The sequence below is a fragment of the Manduca sexta genome, chromosome 27, assembly GCF_014839805.1.
Source record: "Manduca sexta isolate Smith_Timp_Sample1 chromosome 27, JHU_Msex_v1.0, whole genome shotgun sequence".
Classification (NCBI taxonomy): Eukaryota; Metazoa; Arthropoda; class Insecta; order Lepidoptera; family Sphingidae; genus Manduca; species Manduca sexta.
In genome coordinates, this window is record NC_051141.1 from 15,403,285 (window position 1) to 15,426,644 (window position 23,360).

The 23,360-nt window shown below is 32.8% G+C and overlaps 1 protein-coding gene across 5 annotated transcripts in view; it reads left to right on the top strand.

Annotated features, from left to right (window-relative positions):
- The window catches only part of LOC115445601 (calcium-binding mitochondrial carrier protein SCaMC-2), a 52,366-nt gene extending 32,070 nt beyond the window's left edge, over window positions 1-20,296 (top strand). Inside the window, exons 1-5 of one of the 5 annotated variants that reach the window (XM_037443910.1) lie at window positions 12,396-12,455; window positions 13,154-13,252; window positions 14,052-14,210; window positions 14,837-15,413; window positions 16,705-20,296. In XM_037443910.1, coding sequence (XP_037299807.1) covers window positions 12,411-12,455; window positions 13,154-13,252; window positions 14,052-14,210; window positions 14,837-15,413; window positions 16,705-16,889 — 1,065 coding nt within the window. In that variant the 5' untranslated portion in view covers window positions 12,396-12,410 and the 3' untranslated portion in view covers window positions 16,890-20,296. Of the gene's footprint in view, window positions 1-1,896; window positions 2,267-12,395; window positions 12,456-13,153; window positions 13,253-14,051; window positions 14,211-14,836; window positions 15,414-16,704 lie in introns of those variants that run through there. The other 4 variants (XM_030171924.2, XM_030171925.2, XM_030171926.2 and 1 more) reach the window with 4 other exon arrangements.
- The last annotated feature ends 3,064 nt before the right edge of the window (window positions 20,297-23,360 follow it).

The following is a 23,360-nucleotide window of genomic DNA, read 5'->3' on the forward strand; positions in this document are numbered from 1 at the left end:
TAAACTTTAAAGTTCACTTTAATTATTTTCTTTAAGCTATTGTTACTAAACAATTACTTAGTTCTGAATACTTTACTTTTTCTCAGTACTTTTTCGAAACTACTCTTGCACTTTTTTGTATTTTAGTGGAGAATTTTTTCAAAGGATTTGAAACATTTTATTACTTTGTTCAAATGTTTTGTATTCATTACTTTTATGGATAGCATTTAAAGTAGAACTACTGATTTTTATGTATTGTATTTTAATAGGTATATTTAAAAAATTGCTTCAAGAATATGTAGCTAAATACAAATATCTACCCGCCTCGCGTCCGATATTATGTTACGCTGACCTTATTTATTCGTCTCGATGAGTCGCATTTTTCTTCAACCAGCAATAAACTATGTTCGATAAAATTTTAATACTTGGGTGTTTCCTTACCTTTCAAATCATTTTTATATACAGGGATTTAATTTTCAGTATGATTAAATTTATTTGGAACACTAAACTATTAACACTCCAGTCCAGTCCAGTCTCAATGTCCTTTCCAGTTACTTTTGCTTTCATTTCCTCATTCAGTTTCCGATGCGTAGGTAATGATTTATGACACCAGATGTTACAAAATACATAAAAACTCATTACGTCACGAATTGTTACGTTGGTGACAAGCGACCTTGCTCTCTCTGCATCAGTGCCAAGGCATTTCGTTCTTATTTCCTAGTATTCCAAAGCGTTGTTTCTTTTTGCATTACTTTCGTCACGTTGTTTGCATTCAATTAGAAAAGGATAGATGTATCTTAGTTTACACCTCGATTTCAGGAATTCTTGTAAACAAATAAAGAATTGGTTTATCACAATTGCTTTATTTTTGTTTTGCTCCTTCAGGAATATTTATTATTTCAAACGCATCTTTGATATGCTTATTCAGTTAATTAAAAAGAAAAGTTTGATGTCTGTCTACGAGTAATAATCCTATACAGTTTTCTTTTTAATAATCGAACATCTGCAAGTAAGGACTGTTGACAAGTAAATTCATAAGCCTGGCTAACCGAAGTGAATCTTATTTGAATTCAATTTAACCCACTTCAAACCAGTAGCTAACCGACTGAAAGCTATTTTAATATTTTATTAATTGCGTTTGAGTATTAGATTTTGAGTTATGTACTCAGTAATTAATAAATTAAAGTGAGTTGATCTGACCTTTAAAATGTCAGTAATCTGCATATACTACTGTTGTCCAGATTGCAGCAGAGTTTGTGACGCCTACACGAAGTGTGGGTGTGCGTGTTCCGCAGTATGGTCTAATTCACGTGTTGCAACTTTCACCTTCGCTCGCGTTGTCGGAATGTCTGCCTGTTGCTAGGCGCGTCGACGTAGGAGCCAAGCCCCCAGTGAATGGGCGACCCGTTCCTTATCACCAGTGTCCTTCACCACGCGGTATCGGCAGCTGCACTAGTACACTGCCGCGACTTCACTTATGAGGAAAATCATAAGGAAAATACGATATGATAGAACAAAATTAATGCTATAAAAATAAAAGGTGCATAAGTGATCACCTATTTTCCCTATATTCCGGAATGCCTTTCTTGAATTAGAAAACAATTAGTGATTTAAGTGATGGTAAAAACATAATTAAATTTTGTATTATATAAAAATTAAAATTGTCCACGAACTATATTGACTGTGAGATATAGAAAGTATCTATCAATCAATATCTATCATGATTTGCAGAAAAATGAATATGTATACAGAAATAACAATTTTTGCACGTTATCTACTTAATATGTGGCGATAAAGTCGGCAAGTCAGTGTTCGAAGCGGATCTTGGTAATGGGGCCTCAGCGCTCAGTTGACAAAACCGGTACAACGCGGTTCCTCGCTTGCCGCCCGCAAGTCGTCGCTCGCGCCGCCTCGTGGTGACGAAATAATGTAGCTCGCATTGCTCACCACGAGTCACCAGTCTCCACGCTGAACGCTCCGGCCGGCACCGGCCCGCGGTCCGCTGCTCGCAGCTCGCCCAGTGTGAGATCGTTCGTCGGCCGGGTTATACGTGTTCTTGTTATCGCGCTCCCGCCACTCGCACACTCGAATACCAAGTATTACGCGATCTGATACAGTTCCAAAGAAGAAATTTATCTGTGATTTTAATTTATTTATAGTTAATATCTGTCTAATTTACCTTAGTAGTAAAATAGATAAAATGTCTCTGGAATTGGAAGACTTTACGGGCACCACCGGCGATGTCTTCGAGGATTTCCTGATCATATTCCGCCGATGTTTGGCAAAGGTAAATATGCATTCTAAATTCGGGTTAGCCAGCACGGCTGGTCGAAACCGATGCCAGTCATACGGTACGTCCCATCGGGAATAGATTGTCACATTGTTCCTACGTACGGTTTAAATTTTGCGCCAATACCAAAATGGATATGGATTCTTATGTCGACATATGGGAGTGGATATTAAAGGTAGGCGAGCAGCTGGTCTCACTCTGATTTAAAAAAATATATTGCGTGCTGTTTTTGGAACGTTATCAAAATTAAATCTTTATTTTAGAAAACAAAAAAATCATCATTCCCGCCAAATCGTAACTGTCCTTGAGTCTATGTGTGAAGTTTATGTTGAACAATATGAGGAATTAGCTATAGTTGCGGAACGGGAAACACGTGGTGATAACGGTGCATTTGTAACAGGAATTCGACAGATGTGACAATGACCGTTTGGCGGGAATATAAGCCATTGTTAAAATTCTGTTGTTGAAGTTTGGCACACCTATCGATATTTAGAGTATTGAAACCTTGGATGCGTTGCCTAGACGACAGCGCGTGTGTGCCACGCTTGGACTGTGCTCCGCGTTCGGCTGGCGAAGTCGACAGAGCTCGCATAGTTTCATTGTCTTATCACTCTTTATCACAGCTCGAAGATGTATTAATGTTTTGGCTATTCATTTCATTTTGCCATCGTTTATGTACACGAGCTGAGCGCACATTGCTATGCGAATTTGCGAATTCATTAACTTTCCTTTTGCACACTTTCACATTTTAATATGTCATAGTAACGTTGAAGTTATACGCGTATGATATTATGAGATACTTAATTTTTGTAGTGTATATTTTACATAAGACGTACTTTTAAATCTTTTGTAGAAATTAAGTCTCTGCTATCTACATTTAGGTACAAAATTTTGAAAGGAAAATATCAATAAACAAAACTAAGGACTTAAAATAATAAATCCGATTTTCAGGACACAATCGGATAAGAATTAATTACTTTACACTTGGTTAGGAGATTATACAGAATTTCCAATTATCCTTAATGGATTAAAATGATACTACATACCAACATTCATTTAGATATATAATAATCACTTATGTGGAGATTGAATACCTATTATGAAAAAAATAATGAATTTGTAACCCGGGCGCTTCCCGTTAACCTTGATAATTGAATTGTTTCATTCGCTAATTGGGTGATAGTTGATGACGATTGAAAATGTCACGTGACGTATGTAACGGAATTACATTTTATTAACGTACGAAATCGCGTTGTAAGATTTTGCCAAATGACCTTTTGTATTAAACATTTTAAACAGTAGCAGTACACGTCACTAAAGAAGTAGATTGTTTTCATACGTTTAAATTAATTCCATATTCTAGATCTTAATTTGTTTAATTATCTGTGCAGACCATTAAGTTAAACCCATTTCACCGCATTCATTTTATTACTTACTTTTACGTGTTTAAAGATAAATTATACTATTGCAACCATCATGAGCCGAGTTTATGTACAAGGCATTAATTTATCGTTTATTATTGCAGTTACTAGATACATATCAATCCTTCTTTGTTCGATACATGCCTTGGTGTCTCAGTTGTCTGTGGTTGAAAAAATATGTCAACTGTGGACCGATAAGGGCTTCATTAAGTAAAGCCTCAGGAACAACAATTAAATGAATCGCCCTCAATTAACATTATTACCTGTTAACCTGGAATAGTTATACTTAAAAAGATTTTGTAGGTTTGATTCCATTGATACTTTTGCTCAATTAATTTGATAGACATGTTGATATATGATAAGGCATCATTGAAATTAGATTTCTCTTAGTGAGCCATGTTATTTGCCAATTTGATTAGCCCAGTAGCAAAATTAAACCCATATTTTTTTATCTCCGTCACGATCTATATTAAATCTCCGTAAGAAGTAATGAGAGTTTGCAGTAGGTACATTTTTTTCGACTAAACATTTTCTTACTTTATTGCTTCCAATACATCGAGGAATGCAATTACTGTGTTTTAAAGTGTTTCGGCCAGCTCAGCGAAATCTGCATAGCGCTTTGAACCTTATTAACATTATTGACTTAGTTTTGGACCAATATTTGCCTCGTTGGACAAACATGCCCTAAAATATTCAATAACTAATTGATCATGTTTTTAGAGACCAGAGCTCGTTTTTAGTCTTGTAATTAATTTGTTAAAATCTTCTACAATGCAATATGCTTTTCGAAACCGTAGAACTCCACTCTAAATTATAATTAAAAGAACAAATATTGTAAGTAAGTAATCTAGGAAAAATTTACTGATGCGTAGTTATGATGGGTTTATATCCGACAATGTAACAATTACTGAGTTTATCACTTGCTGTCTAGACGGAATTAATGCGTATCAAAAGCAAGGTTAGTGATAATATTTTACTGTGGGTTTGGTGCGATATCAATACCAAGACTAGTAAAGGGAATTAATTAAAGATGCTTATGAGCAACGAAATAAGAAATTTGGCGTTCATTGGCAGTAACTTATCGCATATTGTGTTAAATAAGATGCATTTAATCAAATGTAATAAAAACATGTTAGATATTTTAACTGTTTTCCCCCATGTGGTTTGGATACCTACATAAATAATAATTTATACTAAAACCGTTTGTCCTTTAACTAATCGTTTGCTTTACCTGTGACTAGTAAAAAATGTCACATCCTTGACAGGCAGTACAGACAGCTTACTTTCATTTTCCGATCTTTAGGTGGAAATGTTTACCCAATTTCTGAACACTTATTTTCGAGGTTCATAGCCCTTTTTAAGTTTTATCCGGTGATAGCTCGTTTATTTTTCATAATGCTTCGGTAAATCCAAAATCAATCATGCACAAATTCATATCAAGTTCAAAGCTTTGTGCGACAGTTGAAGTTTCAAATGAGTATTGCCTTCGTATTAGGCTATTAAATTCAGGACATCAACGTACATATGTATTTAACAGATCTCCAATAGCTTTAAGCATTCTCAAGCCGAGGTAGATTAAATGACTTAAATTCATGAATAATTAAAAACAATAAACCCAAGTTAGATCACTCTTATTAATGGCTTGATGACTTATGTGGGCATGTGACATATGTTTTAAAAGGCAACAAAAACAATACTTTTGCGGTTAATAGTGTGCATAATATTTAGAGTTCAATAAGCGTTTGAATGTCAGCTACCTCTCCAAGATTTTGAATAAAGTATGATAAGCTTACTAAACTATCAATTAATAAAATACCTGAAGTATGAATCATCGTCATTCTGACATACTTCTTACGTCGCCCACTCATAAAATATTCTTTGCAGTTACAAAAGGCAGCGCTTTAGCTTTATAAGGCCTTTCAAACTCTGAATCACATTTCTCGTAAATATTTGGTTTTCTCAGCAAATATCAAAGAAACTTTTTCAATAACGAACTTTATTAGTAAGGAACTTGTAGAAATTAGCAAAGTTGCGACCAAATCTGTTATATGTTATTGAGGTTATGCAAACCGTTAGCAGTGCGTTACCCATTTCCGATTGTCGCTATCGCGTGTGACGTCAACGTACGCAACGTGTGCACCTAGCGGGCATTCAGTACTCGATGCGGGGACCAATTTCGGTACTAAGTGATATCGATACCAATATTTATATCTGTTTTCATCTAGACTAACCAATTGACCATCTTGTTTGATAACATACCGCAGTTACATTATATGAGCCCAAAATTAATGGTAAACATTATAAGACAAATTGATTTTTAAATTAAATAACAATCATGTTGTTAAGTGCTTCAAACATAAAAACAACATTGATATAAGAATACTTAACTAAAATTCCGTAACTTGCCAATTAGATACTTCGATTAAAATGTAAAACAACTGTATTATAATTTATAATAATAAAAATTCTGAGTTCAATAAAAATTATGAAATATGTTAATATTATATACCTTTAACTAAATACGCATGTCAACAAATATATAATTATGATACTTATTAAATCATAATTAAATGAGAACTTAAACCAGTAACCCAGTTTCAAAGTATCAAGTTAACTTGATGTACCCTGTAAATGCAAACTGAGTTTGAAGCAAAGGCGTGTAAATCAGTTAAACAGAATAACTAGGTTACTTCTACGACGTTGACGTTTGAGATAATGTCACTTATCGTCACGAGGTACGGTTTACCTGCATGACGAACACTGTTAAATATCAACCGGCAGGTTATTGGAAATAGACATCTAAAATTATATGCATCTAGCTTCAAAATTGATCGATTGCAGACTACAGTAGAATATTGCTAATATTGCAAAGCATGTATGAGTCCTTTGGCCTATATTTTGTATTAAAACTTAAAAGTAAACAAAAAGCTTATACAAATTCAATTCAAAAGTGGCGCTTTTTATGTTCGTAAATATATGACAAAAATAAAGTAATTTTATTTATTTATAATAATTGTTTTCATGGAATAACATATCAGTTTTTCAATAAACAAAATGCTGGAATGTAAAACATTGATCGCTTTCGGGGAATTCCATTCAACGACCGCTATGAGCAATAAGGACTGTTAGTACGAACACGTTATCATTAATGGGTGCCGTCGCTATTGTTCCAACTCGATGCAAATTAATTTCAAAATGTATGATTACTTTTACATAATTCCAATTACCTATTGAATGAGGATATCTTAAAACTTTTGAAATGTTATCCTGTTAAAATATGTGCATATTTTATTGAATGTATAGGAAACGAGAAAAAAATCACAGGTACATGTTTTTGATAAATGAACAACTTATCTATTTATTTGTATACCCTGGACATTTAGTTTTTTGTTATTATGTAATACCTACCAATCAATTGTATTACAAAAATAAACCACTATGCATGGGTACATTTCTGTGAGATATTGGCACGCCATTCTGTATACAATGTCTGGCTCATCATAAACTAATCAATTAAAAACACCACGTTAAATAATCTGCGTACGCGCAGCCATCTCTGTCTTGATATACCTACCTACAGCGTTATCAACGGAACGCGAGTACTTTGGCCGGTGACGTGGCGCACGCGCATATTGCGTCATCCAACCAATATTTGTTCGGCATTTACCTCCAACAATGGGAAACCCTCGCAGTACGATTTCGGTTATTCCAATTGATATTATTTAATCGGATATTGGCTGACTCATGTGTTTTTTTAATATTGTATTTAACTGTCTTGGTATTTCACTGATCATTCATTTTATTTATTAGATTTGTTTAGCTTTAATTACTTACTTAAATAAGTTTATCTACGCTTATTTGTTAATATAAGTAACTAAATAAAAAAATCTTGTCAATTACCTAAATATTAAATTTCTTACATATTAGGTACATAACATAATTAATAGGAGCTAGAAAATTTGAAAGCCAATCTTTAGCTATAAAGTTTAAAGAAAATCACTGATCACGCGATTTACAATTTAAATACCAGGAGAGCATGGAGTAAGAGCAGTTGCTTGTGTAATGCGGCTAATAATAGCACGCACATTTTTGTCTAGCAACTCGGGTCCATAGTATCTATCCTATTACAATTAAAATGTTTACAAGATTTTCATTTCGAGGTAATATTTATTTAACCATCTAACCGGGATCAATAACCAATTTAATAAAGAAGCAAAATAATTATAAAAATATATAGTAAATAGAGGTAAATTGTTTGTTTTAATATAAACTTATTGCTGGTAATGGAGAAAACTGCTATTAGTTATGACAGTAATTTGTTATAAAATCTCTAAAGACCATGGAATAAAACAATTAGGAAAGAGGCAAATAAAACTACGTAATTATTATTTCTATGAATATAGCATCATGTTTAACAATTCCAGAACGTTGTTCGTTGTTTATAGAAATAAAACTAATACTTGATAACGGCTGTAAATAACGATAATGTGTAGAAATTGAAATTCGTCATCATGAATTGAAATTTTATGTTGTCGCTTAAATTAATGATGATCTGTAGGATTTATGTTCATTCTGTGATTTTAATAAACGAATCCAATAGTCATGAATCGTGTTTTTTAACTAACTCCAATGGAAGAATTCGTCGTTTTATGTTTGTTCATATTAATAGCGTTACGTAGTAAGTACAAAACTAGTAACACCATTTGTCATCAATTCTATACCCTCGTAAACTTCAAAATAATCATGATCAGGATTATTCATTCGATAAAGACATTAAATTCAAATACTGACGATGAGAGTATATTACGATCGAACATCGACTTTGGGAAACAGAAAAACATAATTATCAGCTTTCATTAGGGTTAATTTATTGGTTATTACGTTAACAAGTTAATATTGTTTGTATGCGTGGACAAACACTGCATGCAGCGAACATGTGTCTAAATATACCGCATTTACGCTGCGGGCTAAACTATTTTATGCGCTTTAATTTCCCTACAATTATTATCACTCGACATTCGATAATATTTTCAGAGACATCAAAATAGGAAGTTAACTAACTAACCGAGTATCGAAAATCTTTGAATTTGTTTGCTAAACCATATAAAATCAAAGAAATAATTTATATTATAAGAAATATCATTAAAAATAACATTTAAGTAACCCGACACCACCTCAATATAATATAAAATAATTAAATATAAGCAGAATCAAATAAGAGACATGATTCAATTCATGTGTCAATTCTATCGAAGTGATTTGACACTGAACTCGGCTGAAACGTAATTGGCCCCGTCTATAACACCGCTCTCAGCGCTTACGTTTCGTGTGTTATGAATTATCTCTAACATTTCTGCAAATTCAAATACTGTAGCAAACAATAATGTTCCAAGGAAAATTGGCTATACGCAATTAATTTATAACCATTATACATGAAATATTAAACGACTATAGCACAAATTAACTTTAGTAGATCACGGTCTAACACCGTGACCCGAGCGTACTTCGTGGCTCCCGAAATATTAGCATATTGGCGTAACTATTAAGAAAAAACCTAAGTAAACTTTTGACGTATCAAGTACTCGGACTGTATTGGATGATAGAAGTCTTCTATCTTTATGATTAGAAGATGTATAGATAAATATAGAGTTGGGAAGTCAAAATTGCTAGCGTCAATATGCAGTTAAATGTACTGTTTACTGCGATTTATTGTGATCCTGTATTTATTTTTTGATTGCTAAGCAGTACAAACAGATGTACTTTTATAAAGAGAGAAACAGTAAATTGCCTTTATATAAAAGTACACTAATTCAGAAGCACGAAACTTTAGATATTTAACTTCAATATCTGTAAAATAATGTTATTGTAAGCCGAATTTGAAGACTATAAATTCCTTATCGATAGTTAGTAAAAACAATTGTACCGAGGTGGAGCAAACCAGAACCGTATGACCTTAGATAAAAATGATCCGTTACAAATATATAAATATAGTAGGGATCGTCGAAATTAATTAAGAAATAATTCATTTAAACATGCAATGAAGTAAATATATTATATTGTTTGTCTAAATCCTCTAGGAGTTAGGACCAAGAACTATCGGGTCTTATTTGTGAGCTGTCTGTTTTCGTTAGGTTTGCTTCTACTATTAGCCAATTTGAGAAAATGATTAAACTAAATAAGATAAAAAATAAATATTTTTTAGTAATTTGTTAAACTTCATCTGAATGGTGTTTAAGTATACCGTAAAGTTGCTTGTATATTTTTTAGCTAGTTATATAGATGTGTCATCATTGGAATGAAGCATTGATTATAAGTCTACTGGTTAAAACTATATTTGTTTCGATGCAGAAAACACATTCATACTGTATGTTATTTATTCGACAAACTAGTGATATCTTACAATAACTACTCTGCTCTGAGATGTCAACGTTCTCACTTGACATTCGCTTATTCTTGGAATTTGCTGAATATACCAATAAAGTTCTAGTTATGTTAAATGTCCGTTTCTAAATCTATTTCTGGAATTCAAGTCCAATTTATTTCCGCAGATGGTTTTGAACGGATACCCATTTTGATTTTAAAGTTACGAATATATCAGTTTGTCTTTTCATTGCTGTGGTAGACACTGTCAAATTCTCAATTGGAGAAATAAAGTACCACGGTATTTATAATAAACAGTGATGTAAATCAGCCATACAATTACCACAAAAATGATTCAACTGATCATATCTAATGTTATAGAAAATATTATTTTTTTAAAACTCAGCATTAAAACTTTACGATCATTAATCACTAATGGTTTTAAATGCTACTAAGGTTTAAAAAATAGCAACGTTTATACTTCATAAGCATTTCGTCGGAATAATTAGGTCACGCTAACGCGTCTGGTAATTTTGATTGACGGTCATGGTTACTTCAACCATTAACCATTGGAATATCAATAAAAATCCTGAAATCAGAGGTAATAATTCGGAATTAACAAAATCAAACGCAAAACTAACGTCTAAATTATAAACATTTCATGCGAAACGATGACATAAAATGTCTGTTTGAGGATATCAAGTTTGTAGGAAACAAAAGAGGTAAAAAGGTAACACATTTATTAGAATAAATACTGTTCTGTTGTGATTACATATAAGTTGCAATAGAACTTGTGTCTGTGTCACTTTGTTTTAACGCATACTTAGAAAATACTTGATATTCCCATGATTCCATTAATATGATGTCATCTATCTATATCGGTGCAGTATCGTCGAATTTTTTTTATTCTTTTGTACTGTTGCGAACGTTAAGGTATTTGATCGACCTCGCTATTAGTTAGGCAACAGTAGAACGAATAAAGAAGGGGTCCGCTACCCTTGACACCGATCGGTGCCTAATTTGACTTGAACACAATTCACTACTATTTCTTAATTACGAAATATGAAAAAGTACTGTTAGGTGCTGTCCCTACTAAACATATTTTTGACAAAAACAAATACTGTCGGAAAATTATCCCTAAAAAAAGGAAATTCTTGGTCAAAATTGATTCATAATTCTGATTTTCTAGCGCCAATTCAATTCATACTTAATATGTTTTTTACTATCTTATTGTCATTCATTAAATAATCACCTATTACGAACATTTAGCATTCATTGATGAACGTCAAAATATCGTGTGATTTAATGTGTTACTATGTATTGTGTCCATAACTTTGTGCAGGACTTTGAAAATTTAAACTCTTTCTTCTGTTACACATTTGTAATACTTACCTCTTTACTATTCATTTTTTTTTTGTAATTAAGGTTTATATTATTTTTTGAAAGAGAATGATTTATACTAAATAATAAATAATTTATTGAATGTCACTTTAGGGTTTACGTATAAGATCGGAGAGAAGCTAGTAAAATAAGAAAAAAAGTAGTGTGGATATAAATCATAAGACTTAATTCAGGAAACGATAAAACAATAAAAACCTTCGTATACCTATATATCATGGTGTCTTAGTCAAGGATATATGTAGTATTGCTACTACGGAGAGCAACGAAGAGGAAATCCGCGTTGCAAAAAACCTTCCCATATCGATTTGTGTATTAAGGATGTTGATTTTTTAAGTCATTACTATCTCTTATTGACCACAGTAAAGACAACCTTTCCTTATCGAAGTGTTAAATGTTTTTGCTGAATCCAAATTTAAGATTAACGCGGGAAACGCCTGATCGCCTTTTTTATTGATGTTTAATTTAATGATTATGACCATTTCTGTATATCATACAATGAAATTCTATTGGAGATTAAGAGTGCATAAAAGTTTGCCGTGAATTATGAATGTATGTAGTTTGAAAAATTGGCAGACGATTGTGGGCAAGGCACGATGCCCCTGACCTTATATTGTTGCTTTACATTCCCGTGTATTGCAATATCAGCCTGTCTGTTAATTATTTGTATTTCCTCATGGTTTTATATTCAGCTATTAAGGTTTAGGTTTCAATAAACATTCTTAAATGAAACCTCGTTATACACAAATCCAAACCTTTGTATCACATCTATGAAAAAATGACAGCAGCAATAACTGTCAACTGTCACAATCGCTACACAAAGCACTGGATTTATGTTCCCCATCGATAAATTAAAGTTACGCCTATGGACACTAACATTGGACAGTTAATCTAATATTTTATACATTTTTACTTTATATAAGATGTATGGTTTATTGTACGTGGTATACATAACATCCGCCATGGATTGGGACTATAGGATAATGCGCGACTTTACTAACACAACGGTAGATATTTACTATAAAAAATACTATCAATCATTACTATCTATTAATGAGAAATAATGATAATTTTCGCAATCGCCAATAAGACGCGAGTTTGCTAACATCAGAGTTGGATAAAATAGATCATGATACCGTAATAAGGTTGTGTTTCGGATTAACAAAACGAGTGCTTTTTAGTCATCGTAGTTCAAAGGCGATTGTTGACTTTATCATATATAATAGGAATAACTTATTCATGTGTTGTCATAATATTCCTTCGCTAGACACAGGGTTTACGAATTAAACGTGAGACCAATTTTAGTCCAGGCTCGAAATAAAATTATACATAAATAGTATACATATAGTACTCGTGGCTGTATATTTATAGTACACGTGTATTTTGCGTCACGATCACGAGCTACATAATAGATAATTATTAACGACAATGTTTCGGCGCTAGTCATTGTAAATTAGTGGGTCTATTAGCATAGAAATAGAAGTCAGCAAAAACGATCGATTTGTGTAAAATGAATATTTTTACTTTGTAACTGATAATACTTAGTGAATACTTTAAGTATGGGTGGTCTCATAGAATTCAAATTTATTTTAAATGTGGATGATTTTATACTGTTTTGTAGGGAACATTCCCTAAGGCAATATAAGATTTCGCTAACTCGTAACTATGTGGAAATATCGTTCAATTACATTGTTGCCACTTTTAGGCTGAACAATTAAAATTCCAATCAAAGATATGGACGAGTCCCGTGAAGCGAAAGAAAAAAACTCAAGACTGCAACGATGACGATTCGGTGTGCGGTACAGTGTAATATCGGCGTTAATACATCGATAGAGATAGATAGATCATTCTGTTTGTTTTTTGTGGTATCATCAGACATTTCCATTGGTGGTCCTGACGCTGCTATTCATGGCGTTTCTCTAATACTTTTTATAGTATATTTTCTCATATTGTTTTTGTTATTAGTACTGATATGTCAAAATTAATTTAGTGATGGAACAAACATTAACAGTCTTAGTAGTCTATGAAGCGAAAGTGCTTATCTCGTCGAATATGTAATGAATACTTAACTGTACAATGTTTTTTATTGTTATATTATTCTGAGCACAAGGGGAGTAGTGAGAAAAGAGAGTGTTGACTGCGTAATAAATTTTGTCACGATATGTTCAGTAATTCTGATGAAACTGTTACAAACGAACAGATTACTGTGTATTTTTCTTTATACTCTAGTACGTAAACAGTAGACTGCGTAGGGTGGTATTTGATACACCCTATGTTATGACTAACTTCTACATTTGTTGTTTGTTTTTCAACTACATTAATTACTTAATATAACCATACTTACATTATATTTGACTGGTATATACAGTACATAGAATTGTATTTTTTTCAATACATTGTGTAATTATTCATATCTTATAGTCGTAATAAAGTATTATAATCATTTTATTTTCTCGTAAGGCGCCTAAATGAGAGATAACCGTAGTTATCTTATTACTGAAGTAACTTCCGAGCAGCGTAACGCTGTAGTGACGTGCGAACCGCTAAACGGCGGAATTAATGTCACGAGCCAGTTTTATTGACTTTCTGTATTTTGTTTGCAGTATCTAGACATCGGCGAGGATATGAACGTGCCCGATGACTTCACACAGAGTGAACTACAGACTGGCAAGTGGTGGCGACATCTGTTAGCCGGAGGCATCGCAGGCGCCGTGAGCAGGACGTGCACAGCGCCGCTTGATAGACTGAAAGTATTCCTACAGGTCAGTGTTTTTGCTACAGATTTTATCTTAGTATTGTCGAAGTTGTGTAATTTTAGTGGGGTGTATTTAGTTATAGGTATTGCCAAAACTATGTTTTCTAATTATAAAATATATCCATTACAATTGTGTAATATTTGTGTTAGCGTTATAATTTATTAAACATCAAAGTAACGTACCTGAGCCTTTTGTAGTAAATAAACTGACTCCACAGACAGCGTTGGCGCTGACAAAACTAAATGTTATTTATTTTTAAATTATCGTACACGAAGAGGCGTAGAGATTTATTTCGACTTTTTAATATAAACTATAGTAGCCGAGGCGCGACACAAATAGGCCGCCGATACAAGGTCAGTGACGCGTTGTTAGCATACCCTTGTCAGAGTCTACAATATTGTTTAACTTACCAATAATTTATTCATTCAGGAAACCGCTAAGTTTGTCTCAACACATTTCATCATAAAATTAATTTTGAAGCTTGCTCCTGAGAATTGTGTCCTTTAGAATTTCTTTATCCCAATTTGGATGTTTAAGATCTACTTATGTGTCCCACAAATCATTTTTTCACACGATCTGATACCAATTTCGAATATAGAATCAACACTAATGATATTTATTTATGTTTCCAGGTGAATCCAACCAGAGAAAATATGACTAAATGTTTAGCAAAAATGATAAACGAAGGCGGAATAGGTGGTCTGTGGCGAGGGAACGGTATAAATGTTATCAAAATTGCGCCGGAATCGGCGATAAAGTTTGCAGCATATGAACAAGTCAAAAGGTTGATAAAGGGCGAAAAGAAAAATCATCCTTTAGAGATACACGAACGGTTTATAGCTGGCGCCACCGCCGGAGCAATCAGTCAGACTGTGATCTACCCACTAGAGGTGCTAAAGACAAGACTAGCGTTAAGGAAGACCGGCCAATACAGCGGTATCGCCGATGCGGCGCGGAAGATATATGCGAGAGAGGGGCTCAGGTGTTTCTACAAGGGATACATTCCAAATATTCTGGGTATTGTGCCGTACGCGGGCATCGACCTGGCGGTTTACGAGACGTTGAAGAAAAAGTACATCAGCAAATACCAGGCGCACAACGAACAGCCCGGCATGTTGCTGCTCCTGGCGTGCGGCAGCGCGTCCTGCACGCTCGGACAAGTGTGCTCGTACCCTCTTGCCCTTGTAAGGACCCGATTGCAGGCGCAAGGTGAGCATTTACGCTCTTTTACACTATTCAAAACTACGTTATAGGAGGTAATCATGAAATTCAACCAAAAATAAATACATTAAGGCGATACCTCAAGGTCCATTTTCATACATTTTGTTTCACCTTTAATCTGGGTAACTAAACAAGTATTGGCAAGTAAAGAATTTAAATTAAATTTAATATGACGAAATTTTAAAGGCCGAAATATCCATGATTATTAATTATTTTTACGTTTTTCTTTCAACTGCGAGAACTAATCACTAACTAGACGTGAATTTAAATTCTTTACTTGCCAATACTTGTTTAGTTACCCAGTTAAAGGTGAAACAAAATGTATGAAAATGGACCTTGAGGTATCGCCTTAAGTAGGAAGGTAGAAATCGAGAGGGTCCCGATGGGTAAATTCCATTCAAATAATTCTGTCTCTGTACACTCGTTTATGAATCTAATAAAAATTAACAACTCCAAGTTTCGGTTTATGTTCTGTAGAATCTCAGAAGGTATTGTCAAGCGAGAAACATTTAATTACCCGTAATATATTTGATACAATAAATTTTTAAACATATGAGTATAAAGGAAGTACAATGTATTAGACTACGTCCGAATGGAAATTTTGACTAGCACTATCACGAAGCGTCATTGTAGGCTTTTGTACATTTCTGCGCATTTGACAAAAATCTTAAATAATATTTACATTTATTTACAATTGTTAATAACACCACGGGAGGTCAGACTCAGTTTGTTTTGAAAAGATTGTATTTATTTTGATTTATTGGATGATTTGTTTAGTGCTTTTTGTTAATACTTTTGTTACAAATACGTTTACATTGGTTTTAGTCGGTAAATAATATGTAAGCAGCTGAAAACCTATGTTTACTGTTATAAATTTGATGGCATCATGATGACTGGTTGTGGGAATATTCCATGTTTTAATAACCTTATTTAACACTGCGTGGGGCCTGTGTACTTTAGTAGATAAGTTACGCAACTATTTAAATAATCTATACTGTTTCTAGAAGCCATAAAGCTTCTTGGCTGCTATATTTATTATTGTTTAAATAATTTACCTACATGTCATTAAGATTTTTGTTTTGTCACCAAGCGGTGATATTAACTTTCATAGTAACGTCAAATACCGGTGGCCGTTATGTTGTTTTAGGCCATCATAACTTAGTCATATTTTGAGATCTCTTAGTTTTTCAGTAATTATAAGGGTTTACGGCTATAAATTGCAATTTAACTTAAAAATAACGTAAAGAAAAAAAACTAATGAGTTTTAATTTGTTTACAGAGAAAGCAGCTAAAGGCGCAGAGGGTACGATGAGCGGCGTATTCCGCGACATTGTGCAGCGGGAAGGGTTGCGCGGCCTGTACCGCGGCATCACGCCCAACTTCATCAAGGTGATCCCCGCCGTGTCTATCTCGTACGTCGTGTACGAGTACGCGAGTCGTTCGCTAGGCGTCAACATGACGTGAAACTCGCCGCGTACTCCGCCCGCGCTCTCACGCATATATACAAGTGCATTTGTTCTGTACATAGCTCTCGTGCATTGTAAGTCTATTTATTCTACGAAAAGTAATTCCATTTTAATATGACAATGACATATTTAATTAAGCTTGAAGTTTGTGTTATATCATTGGTTGCATTTTTGTTTTTTTTTTTAAATTCGAGCTGGTGTTGAGCAAGACGTGACACACCGGCGTTGCGTCGGTTATGCATCTGTGATTACAATAAATTACGTATTTTTTTTAATTTATTTTTATTTTTATTTCACCTTATTTTTACCTTTCACCTGGTAGGTGAATGATCGGAATCTCTACTCTATATTCAACATAGAGATAAGAAAGATTCTTATTTTTTTATTTATTTTCAGTATATATTTTTTTCTGAAAGCAAGCAATGGAGCTGTGATTAAAATTAACGAAGTTTTCTCAGTGCCGTATCTGATACGGTTGTAAATCTTACTCCATAAGGCGTTAACTTGACGCTAGTCGAGCATTAGAGATGTTACGGATCGGTAAAATGAATAGAACTCGTACCCAATATGGTTGTTATACTAATATACAACGAAAATGCGTAAAAAATGTGCGGAACATCTTTTATATTTTATCCTGCTGGTTGTGTTTTAGTGTCTTTAATATTATTATTTTTTTTGTGTCGTAACAAATAAAATAATCGGTTCTTTAGTGATATATTCCCATTTATCTATATATCCAGCGTTTTACTTACTGCGAATGTTATTAATATAATGTTGCTAACAATAAAATAAATAGTTGTGACTATACATACTTAAAATGTACGTCTCGTTTATAAAATAAAAAAATCACAACTTATATTTGTACTATAAAGCCCAATGCGCACTGACAAGGAAAATATATGTTCTGCTATAAATCTATAAGCCTGAAATCCATTTCAATCCCTAAGTTGGGAACCTTTGCTGTGCGTTGGGTTTTGTAGAGTGGCTTCTGTCGATTATGCTGTCTTCTAGACACAATCTGCAATATTCCGTAACATCTTTAATCATTGCGTTGATGTCAATCAAATCCGTCTGAGTCCATCCATACTGAGCTCTTCTTACCCACATTTTATTACACTATAATAATTTATTACAATATTCAGTAAGGAACAGTACTAATTCTTTCTCTAATGGTTGTATTGTGTTTTGGATTTTTAAAGCACTATAAATTGCGTTTGATCGAATGGCCATACGTTATGGTTATCAACACAGGACATGGATATAATTCACAATCCTGATATTCAATTTGATTCAACGCACGCTTACTTCCATAGACCAATTGGAACACAAAAGCAATGATAGAAATAATTTAATTAATTTTGAGCATATAGCCAAAAAGCATGCTATCGTGTATTATATTTTTACACGTTTACATAATGTAGTTTATGTAAATTATTGTTCCTAGTCCCATTTATCTTGTATACACGAGCTATGAGCGTTATTGAAACCCTTTCTACGTGGTGACGTTATTTATGCCACGTCAGCTATTGTCTTCTCACGCTGATGGCCGCTTCGTTATATCATGACGAACCTCACCGCCATTTTTCAGCTGTGAGAAGTATATACTTGTACATAGAAAGGGCTACGTACAAATATTTTACTAACATTTAGGCTTTAATAGTATAATATGCCTTTTTAGTGTAATCTTGTTATTTAATACCAGAAATAATGAATTGATGCTTATATCTGTATCAGCTGACGCAGAACATACTCATGTTATTGTTATTTAAAAATAAATATTTACATAGTTATTAACATACACAAACATTACAATACTACTTTTCAATGAATTCGAACACCAATTGGTATAAAGAAAACATTATTTTGGAATATTTTCTGATGGGGCATAGTTAGCCTCTTATATTACGTAGGTAAAATTTTAACCTTTGGCACTCGGCAGCATTTACTAATACTGACATAATAGGTTGTATCTGTATTATGTATTGAATGCTTATTAATAATAGATAATAAATTATTTATGTGTTAGTTAATTACACAAAGGCATACAAATAATATGTGTCGCCCATAAAGCAGCGCCGAAGATCCATGGAACCCGTTTCTTGCCGGCTTCCCCTTCGTAATTTTTCATATGCCCAGCAATGATGACGCATTTTTTTTATGAAAATGCAAGTTCGATTCCAAGATTTAACTCGTTTTGACGATTGCGCAATGCGACGTTTAACACGCTTTGGATAATTATTCATACAAATGTCAGAATGTTTATTTTCACTCGTATGTGAATGAGGAGACCACATAGCGATCTGATTTAATAGTTTCTGTTTTGTAGCTGCTATTATTATTCGACATTGGCAATATCACCGATAAATAAACGGTGGCAGCTATAATATAAAGGAAGGAGACCACAGTGCAGCCATTAGGAAAAGTAGTTATGGTATTTAAAGAAAAATGGCGGATGACGCCGTATTGTTCTTGTGGCAGTGTACCCACAAATACTTAATTCGCGAAACCAACACAGTTCTGAATCGGCTAATCGACATCTATAATACTTTGATATTAGAAAGATTTTTAGGATAGTCTCTACCAATATGATAAAACCCAAATTGTACTAACTGTTAAAATATTTACATACGGCTTCCTCAAATTGTCGATAAAAACAATATGCGTGATTATAATATTTCATTGAATTAGATTACGATAATTCTCAAGGGAATTCCGAGTGCAAAGGGTTGATGCTAGATGCGTATTTATATTACTGCTATTATCACTGTCATAGTAAGAATATAATTTTTGAATATGTATTAGCATAACATATATGTATAGCAATATAAATATCATGTAATATTTTTCCATGTTGTAACTTTGTAGAATGCACTTAAAATTGAGCACTTATACAATATAATAAAGTAACTTATTACGCTGGGATGGCTTAATATAATGATAACGGGAATAAATTTGAACAAAGGAGAAGAACACACACTTCCATACTCTACGTGTTAGTTGGTATTATTTAAAAACAAGGATGATTATAATGTGATATTGATAGCCTCATTTGACAGAATATAAACCTTTATAAATGTTATCAAATTCATATATTTACAGATTAAAATACTTATATCGGGAAGTTATATAGTCAGTTTTAGTGTCTGTAACAGTAAGTGACCAAAATAAATACCGATTTAAATGTGACAATACATTGTATTTTGCACCGGTGACATACCTAACGATTCGCACAATTTTAATCGACTAATTTCGCGTAGTAGTTGTCTGTTATAGCCGTTACATATTAATTACAAAGGTATATAACGGTTATAATATTCCCTTCTCAATGTTGTGTAAACGTATGACACATCTAAATAGTCGCAGAACAATTTCCCGCACACTTCTACACGTCCCTTGGAGGTGCAATATGGAAGTATTTTGAGCTAAAAGGTAAGCGTAATAAAATGAGTTTGTTATATGAGCTTACAAAAAGCGAAAGAAAAAGCAATATTCGGTCATTCCTAACTTAATATTAATATTGATTAAAATATTGTACTTAAACAGTTACCGTGTCTTACTCTCCTTTTTCTCTCTTGATGTTCATGTCCCCTTGTATTTTAAATCTAATGACTTGTTGTATGTGTATTGACTATAAAACAAGCGCGAATTTGATTACGTGTTCCACCTGAATTGTCTATTTCTTAACACTTCTCACAAGCTTTTAACAATTTTGTGTAATATGAATTTGTAGTAGTTCTTAATGAATGTGTAGTTAGGTAGATAGTTAACAAATTGTACCACGTTTGCTTCTGTGTAGTATATGCTAGATTTATCAATGTATTACTCTGTAGAGAAAATAAATATATTATAATTTCTATAGCAATAACAAGAATAAAATATTTATATGTAGGTACAAAATATTTTAATAGAGAAGTTCTCGTATCTCAAATGATATAGTAAATATATAAGATGAAACACGCAGCGATCTTGACTTTTAAAAATTCAATTAAACAGGCTGATTTTTATCAGCCTGTTTAATATTCCATTATCTATTTCCATTTCTTTTTAGAAATGGAAATAGAATTTTAAGAGATTAAAGTGGTTGAAAGGAAGATGAATCATTTTTAAACGGTCAAGAACATGCGTTTGTTAAACTCTTATCAGATTTAACAGTTTCTGGTCACTTCCATATACCTAATAATATCAAAATAAAAAGGTGCAAAAAAATAATTTGTGTTGTGAGTACTAGGAATTAGATACTACTTGATTGTTAGTGGGGATTAGCAGAAATGAGTGCAGCCGTATCGTTGGACATCTATAGATCTATTGATGGGCCGTTTTACTTTAATTTTATACATATTTAGTTTTCTCTAAAGTTTATTGGATACACATTCTAACTGAACAAACCAACATCATCATCAACAACAATGTGTGTAGTCTTATATAATAAAGTCTTATATAAAAAATTGAAGAAGAAACATATGTCTACCAATTGCAGAGATTCTAGCGGTTCCGATCGACTTGACATCTTATTTTATGGGTAAGAAGGATCTTTTGGCTAAATGCATCTAAACTGCTAAGCTAAAAAGGAAAAAAGGAAGCATCTTTGTTTTGATACTAGGTATATTGAAGTGCAAGCAATTCTTAAAGCTGGTTAATAGTAAACTAATTTTGAAAAAGTAATATTTGTAGTACCTACCATCTCTAACAGCTGTTACGTGTGTTATGCCTTATATAGAACAATTCAATCTCAATATTATCTATTACGCTTGTGGCATTATTATGTAAGAGAATTATTTTGTTGAACTATTTCAATAAAATTATTATCGTCTGTTGATATTTAACTAAAATAAATAAAGGATTACTGAATTTTGTGTTATTATTTATATCTTTACGGAGGTTCCATCTTAGTTCCCCTACATTAACTACATAGGAAAATATTAAGGTACTTCATATGTGATAAGTACAAAAAAGACAGTAAGTACCTACTTAGTAAGTATAGTATTTGGATACTTTTTGTGGGTTTGACCCGCTGCACTATTGACGGAAATATGCTAACGATTTACACTATACAGTCATCTTGACATAGCATGAAACCACGTACTCGTATTTATACAATTAAAACTTTACAATAGTTACTATAATCGTAGGTGTAAAATAAAAAGTGAAATTGTCAAACAAAAGAAATACTTAACGATAAAAAATACATGACCTAATGCTACTACTACAATGCTAACTGCCAGTCTTGATATTTTAAGTACAAACACTTGATATGATTACTTTTGGTAGTTATCTGAGTTTCTATAAACTAAGATAGATAAGAACACTTTATCCTATCTACCGAAAATGATTATGTACTGTCATTGGCGAGTTTCGTTTACATCATAAATGAACATATTTTTTATAATAGTCTAAGCCAATGGTTTAAGCAGTATGTTATTTAAATTGCTTTACGTAAAATTGATGATATAAAAAAAAATAAAAACATAAAATATACTTACCCAATATTTTATTTAAAACATAACATAACTTCGGCTTATATACTCACTAGAGTTAGGGAATATTGAAACAACAGTTACAGTTACCGTAACTTTTACTTGAGTGCCATAGCTAACGCCATAGTAAAGGCACAGGTACAGTCAGAAATATACTCGATCAGACACCATATTCGCACTAAGTTAATAATATAATTCATAGACATTAAATAAAATATTACATTTGAAGAGGCCGCATTCATAACATGTACTACATGTTCCTCTTTATATCAATCCAAAAAAATATTACTCAAAGCTTACCTAAGGCTTTTTCGGTGTTAATTATTGCAAACATCGACTTTTAAAATTAAAATAATTTATTATTCAGTTAAGTTTTATAAAATAGGTAGCTAAGACTGGGGATAGTTTAATGCTATTAGATTCTAAATTAATTTAAAAAAATAATACCTTACATGTTAGGATTGAACTTTTCCTGAATTTTTAACCATTGTAAAGATTGTAAATAGGTATTTAATATATATAAAAAATATTCACTATGTACGACTTTAGACTTCCTAAAACAGATATTATATATTTTTATCGAAAAATCGGAATAGCACATTTAGCTATTTTGCCTTTTTGTTTCGGAATCTTTTTATCAGAATCCAGCGTTCAATGAATGTTAAATACCACCTAAATTACTATTTGAACTTCCCGCTAATCACTCTCATAGATATGTCTTTAAGGTGGTAGCTCAAGGTCCATTTTCATACATTTTGTTTCGGCTTTAATCTGGGTAACTAAACAAGTATTGGCAAGTAAAGAATTTAAATTCACGTCTAGTTAGTGATTAGTTCTCGCAGTTGAAAGAAAAATTTTAAATTCTTTACTTGCCAATACTTGTTTAGTTACCCAGATTAAAGCCGAAACAAAATGTATGAAAATGGACCTTGAGCTACCACCTTAAATATACACTGTATATTGTCCACAGACGATACAGTCTTATTTGTCATTCA